Raw genomic sequence first — 6075 nt, 5'->3', positions numbered from 1 at the left:
TTTTGCTAAATCCCTCCAGCTTCCTGCCTGAATTCAGCAAGGACCGATCTTTTCCTGCCTGTTTTTCAGCTTACTTTTTGCAGAAATTCAGTTTTTCTCATAAGTTCCCTAGGAATTATGTAATTTCACCCCAGTCATGCATGTGCCAACATCTTACCTTCTACTAAGGACTTCTATACTGAACTGCATCTGACATTACCTTTACAGTTATTAGCTCTTTTTAGTGCATAATGAACTGCCATGCTCAAAATATCTGTCCCTTGCTCGCTCACAAGCTCACAGATATTTGGTATGCTGTAAGACTCAATCAAATAGCCCAACTCAATATTTTCAGCATAAAATATAGAGCCAAATTGTCTTCAAGATGTCCATCAATGGAACTCTGCTGACTTCAATAAAATATGCCAATTTATACCAGTTAACGTTCTGATTTCTTCACACGATGAAAGGAACTCAGTAAGTGTCATTAGGATTGATCAAAAAGACAGGAACACTTCCTTTTAAAGAAGCTTCAATATTTTTGTTTTGATGAACCGCCGAACACCGTTAATGACTTTGCTTGTTCCTGCTGTAATGGCTTTACATTGTAATTTCAGAAACTTTCCTTTGCAGTTAAAAGGCAGAAGAACTTCCACTTGAAAGCCTAGTGATGGAATCTGTGTCAATAATACCCACAGACTCCATGTTTTCAGCACCTCCTAGAGAGCTCAGCCCTGGCACTCATCCCCAGTGGGGCACAACAGCCATCTTCCTGCAAGCCAGGATCAAAGGCAGCACATCTGAAGTCATCCCTGGCAAAGGAAGAAGTCAGGCTCTTTGCTCTGGCGCAAGCAAAAGTGCTGCAGTGGCCTGTGAACATTCACCTCCATCCTCTTTGGCATCTCAACAAAGTAGAGAGCTTTTTTGTACTTTCAGAGGTCATAATGACTGTCTCAGCATCTGCATTCACTCTTGGACAGACTGCTCTAGCCATACCAAGCTGAGCAGTAGAAATGAGCACCTACAGAAGGTGTGGATTCATTCTACTGCAAAAGAGTAGCACGTGGTCTATGAGAAATTTCATAATGGAAAGAAAAACAAAATAAAACAAAACTGTGGGAAACAACAGGGCAGACACATTGTCGAAAGCGACAACAGTAAGACTGAGACAGTATAAAGAAAGTGCCCTTCTCTGAAAAGCTGGCCTAAGGTTCAACTGTAGTCATTGGACTCCTGATTATTTCAGTCTTATTCTCATTTTTCTGTGTAATAAACAATGAAAGACAAGAAGATGTGAGCAGTGCAACCAAAGGAATTTAGAGGGCAAGAACTTTGAGCGTGAGGGGTTTGTTGATAAGGACAATTTGTTCAGATCACTTAAATTACCCCCTTCATCTCTAGATATGACTGAACCACAATATTTCAGGGTTTTTTGTTTTGTTTTTTTTCTTCTCCTCCCCCATCCCCCAACATAAGGCAGGGAACCCCTAGTATCCACGTGTTGAAAATGGAGATATCCCTGTGAGACCAGTTGAGCCTTTTCTGCTGCCTGTCCTGACCTTTGGACCTCACCTGCCCAGCTCTGGTCTATCCTACATCCCTACCGTTTACCACCCTTGCTGGTGGGAAACACTGCTGCAACTACCATAAAAGAAGAGAATGCTGTAGTGTCCTGATCTCTATTTTCATTTGCACTCCCCAGTTTCAAAAACTGAATTTTGCTGATAAAGTATGGATTTATTTTTTATTTCTCTTTACCTACCAACCCCAATCAGCATTGCTCCTTGGTAAACCAGAGATCTCTATATGCCTCTGCTCTGGCTTCTTTGTCAATTAACAATGCTAGACTGTAAGTGTAAGGACAGCTATCATTCACGCAATGTGGATGCTCCTTCCAGGTCAGCTAAAGATGATGCTTGGAGTAAAACCAGTCTATACTGAGCACATTCCTGCTCTATAGAGGTATTATGCAGCTCCTACCTTCAGCAACCCCACACTTCCCTCCCAAGTACCGTTGCTTTTCCCAAGGGCTAGTAAATCCAAACTACTGAGATGTCAGAGCTTTACCTCGGATGCCTCTGAAGATGTAGAAGCAGCATTTGAGGAAAGGACTTTTCTTCCCCTCCATAGTTTTGTTCTGTTCCTCCTGGTATGGCACTGGATCCCTCGCCTCTTCAAAGCTCTCATAAGGATTCTCCAGAATTGATTTGGGGTTGTAGATGGCTCGAATCTTCAAGGAGGTAGAGGGAGAGCCATTGTAGACAGGATTATCCCAGGCTTTCTTCCCCACAGCCTCCAGTTCATGCTCCTCTGGGGATCGAAAGTGGCTCTCAACTCTGTTGCTCAGGTGAGAAGAACTCATGGCTATTTACTGGCAGCAGAAGTGCGTATCAGCTGGAGCTGCTGAAGATAGCCTGCTCCAGCTGGAGCTGTGAGCTAGCAGAGAGGGAATCAGTCAGTGCCAAACAGCAAGTCTGCCTCAGCTGCCTGGGAGAGGGTGCATGACCAGCATCCCACAGAGAGCACGCACCCTCTGTTTTATACCAGCTCAGCTGGTGACACGTATGGGAGGGTGGCACCAACCACCAGAAGAGCCACCGTCAGTCCTACAGCGACACGGCCCTGCTCCTAACCGAGATGACAGACCCCGGTGGGGCTGTGGCAACAAGAGGCTGCCAGGAGACAGTGCCAGAGCTGCAGGGAGGAGGGGGTGGCTGGGATTCAATCGGACCCCTCGAGCCACCTGCAGCACAGACGGGCTCCGACCAGGAACCACAGCGGGTGCCCGAGCGAACGCAACCGGAACGGGAATACGGTGGGCGCAGTCGGACAGACCCTCTGCTCCGGAGGAAGGTCTGAACTTCTCGAGAAGGGTCGAAGCCGTGCGGGACTGGCCTGAGGTTGTCACCAGGTGGCGCCGGCAGCCCTGGCTCGGAGCTCTGGAATCTCTGCTCTCAGTGAGATGCTGGGTTTGGCCTTAAAGCGATCCCGGTCCCAGCTTCCCCAGCTTCCTCCTTGCTAACTCATTATTAAAGGCAGGAGCAGAAAGTGAGAGTAAAGTTCTAGTGTTTGCTTTGGAAGCCAGGTGCTGAGCTCTTCAACTTTTACAGAACTCCCACAAGCCCTGCAGTGCCTGCTTGCTCTGCTGCAAACCAGGACTGTCGGGCAAAACTGCAAATCACAAGAGCAAGGGGGTGATGATGTTCACCCACCAGGTAGCAGCAAGAAGTAGTCCCACATCTCATATCTCATGGGTGCTGCAGTAAGATGGTAAAGGAGCATTTAGTCTGACCCTGGTCCCTCCTCAAGACTTTTGCAAGCAGTTCTCCACGGGGAAGTATTTTTCCTGACTAGCCAGGTATGCAGCTGTAGGGCCACAGGGCTCAAAGGTACAAGCAGGTATATTTTCCTTGGGCTGTCATATTCATACAGGTGATATTGCCAGGCCAGCTGGATGTGGACATCCCCTTTTCTCACCTAATAAATGATGGCATCCAGCATTTTTCTGATAGCACCTTTCTCATATGTATTCATTTACTCACCAACCATCCATTCTTGTGAAAGCCAGCAAACAGAATTTTTCTTCTCCAAACCTTTTCTTCAATAAAGTCAATTTTTCAGTGGGTCTAGAAGAAACACTCTGGAAGTACACAGGCAGGTTTATTTCTAAACCCAGAAACCATCATCACACTGGATTCACCCTACTTATTTACCTATTTACCCTACCCTTATGATAGGGTAAGACAAAAATCACAGCCCCAGAACTTCTTCTGTTAATAAATTCCTTATGAAACAATGCAGGTCAGACTGCTTCCTGAACTGAGCACTCATTCACTGCACACAGAGGTTCCCCAGGCAGGTAGACTGTCAGCAGAACAGCTCACAGCCAGCTGCAGGCAACCAAAGACATCAATATGGAATCATTGCACTTACTGCCGAGGAAATCTCCTCCCTCTTACCCTTCTGCAAGAACATTTCTTCAAGAGACCTTGAAAATACTTTGATTTGTTTGCATAGTATGAAACAATGATGGGCTATTACTTTCTGATGTCTGACATAAGGCCATCATGCTCCATCTGAACTGTCACACCAGGCCCCATAGCAGCCTTTCTTGCTAGAGATGACAGAATTTGGCTAAGCCAGCCAATTTCTGCAATCTACAGGCTTGCTGCATCAAGCATGTTCGCTGGCTTGTTTCTAAGAGCCAGTTCTCCTACTGTGAGGGGAGGCTGGAAACTTGTCAGGGGGCAGCAACAGTGCTTTACAGTTTAACATTAATTTCTGAAAGCACTAAATAAAACTGGCAGTAGTTTCCTTCGAATTCTCATTTAAAGTTATTTTCTGTCATGATTGATACGTTAACTGCTTTATAAAAGAAGTATAAGCCATAGCTAATTCTGTCATCTATTTGTAGTGCGAAGATTATATCCTGTGGCAAATATATGAGAGTGAACTCAGGTAGAAGGGCTTCAGAAAGGAATATCTGATTTCCTGTACAGAGTCAAAATTAAAATCCTTTACAAACAATTTGAATGAAAGGCAGAGAAAAGAGGACTAAATATAGAATCCTTCGAGTTGGAAATATGTGTAATAACACAATTAAATGGTTCCTCAGTTTTATTGCAAGCCCTTTCCAAAAGCAAAACAACAACAAAAAACAGAACCAAAGACAAAACAACTATGTAGTGGATATCTGAGATAGTAAACAAGTTATTCAAATAAAAATGTTTTCTAGTATTTAAATACCAGCACAGGTGTTATGCATCTCTATAGCTGCAAGAGCTTCACACCTGTTTTTGGGAATGAAGGTGGAGGGTGAAGGCTGAAATGGAGTCCTGCTTTTGTGCATCACAGGGCACCAAGGTGCCTCCTTCTCAGTGTTGTCCCCTACTGGAACACAGTTTTGATCAATAAGAGGAATCTTATTTGATCGCTCTCATTAGGCAAAGTGGACAGCAACATTCTGAACTTAAATGCCTTGTTACATACAGTGCGCTGGGAAGGAGTTTATCACAGTAAAACACACTCAAAAGGAACGAGGTGGTACGTTTGATTTCATTTTCGCTATATTCTGAGAAGTATATCATGATAAGAATTTAGAGGGGGAAAAAGCAGCCAGAGGGGGGCAGCCGCACTCCGTCACAGGAGAGAGTCCTACGGGCCCCAGCCCCAACCCACAGACGCCTCACGCTCACGACTGTACTAGCGAGCAGGGCTAAAACATAACATCAGCTTGGTAAAACGTGGCATTCGGGCTGCTGCCTTGTGCCCAGCTGTGCCCTCTGTCCCAGGCTATGGGCTGAGGTGGCACTCCAAGTGACTGCAGGCCACCTCTTCTACTGAATTCCCAGACAGGCTCACAGCAGGTCAGTCCCACCAGCACTCACCTTCCCAGACAGCTTAGTTTTATCCTCTGCCAAACCCGTTCAACAGCCACATACTCTGTCCCCTTGACTACTAAAGCAAAAGACAGGCAGAATCAGCACAGACCCATCCTGTCACTGCTTGGACAGAGCTACAGAAACCCTGCTAACAGCTTAAGAAACAGTGAATATCTGCTATCAGTCCTCTCTGAAGATCAGTGCAGGTGTTTGGGATGAAGTGACTGCAATTTGTTGCACCTGGGAAAGGCTTTCTTGCAGGTTACTGATTCTTGTATGTCATCTGTGTGCTGCAGTATGGTTGATGGGATTAAGGGGTAAAATTGGATGAATAGTTCAAATTAACATCCTTAGCACAAGTTAAGTATCATGTAACTCACATCTGGATAGAGCAATCCATCTCTGTCTGCTCTGTCATGCCCAGAGCAAGCTTTAGAGATAAGATGCACTGAGATCAGGGATCTCCAGAGCAAAACCTTGAGTATCTCTGCAACTGCTTCAGGATTATCTAGAGATTATCTATCTTCTTCTTCCAGATGCCACCTGCTGACATTTTCATGCTGTTTTTTTCCCGTAGTCCCTATCTGAGATTCATGTTAGCACCCGCATGCTGAATAGGAGAGACAGACAGTCCCCAAGGGTAAAAAAAATGGCTAAAATAATTCCAGCAGCATAAGGGGAAAAGGTGAATCCTTGCACCCGAGGCCAGGGAACC

General features: G+C 45.3%; 1 protein-coding gene across 2 annotated transcripts in view; it reads right to left on the bottom strand.

Annotated features, from left to right (window-relative positions):
• The window catches only part of PKD2L1 (polycystin 2 like 1, transient receptor potential cation channel), a 20159-nt gene extending 14628 nt beyond the window's left edge, over positions 1–5531 (bottom strand). Inside the window, exons 1-2 of one of the 2 annotated variants that reach the window (XM_031554429.1) lie at positions 5367–5531; positions 2047–3619 (exon numbers count right to left, since the gene is read on the bottom strand). In XM_031554429.1, coding sequence (XP_031410289.1) covers positions 2047–2341 — 295 coding nt within the window. In that variant the 5' untranslated portion in view covers positions 2342–3619; positions 5367–5531. The remainder of the gene's footprint in view (positions 1–2046; positions 3620–5366) is intronic. The other variant, XM_019617610.1, reaches the window with a different exon arrangement.
• Between the last annotated feature and the right edge of the window lie 544 nt (positions 5532–6075).

This window comes from Meleagris gallopavo, chromosome 8, assembly GCF_000146605.3.
Source record: "Meleagris gallopavo isolate NT-WF06-2002-E0010 breed Aviagen turkey brand Nicholas breeding stock chromosome 8, Turkey_5.1, whole genome shotgun sequence".
NCBI classification, from domain to species: domain Eukaryota; kingdom Metazoa; phylum Chordata; class Aves; order Galliformes; family Phasianidae; genus Meleagris; species Meleagris gallopavo.
Note: the sequence above shows the minus strand (reverse complement) of the source record. Positions and strands in the feature narration are given on the sequence as shown.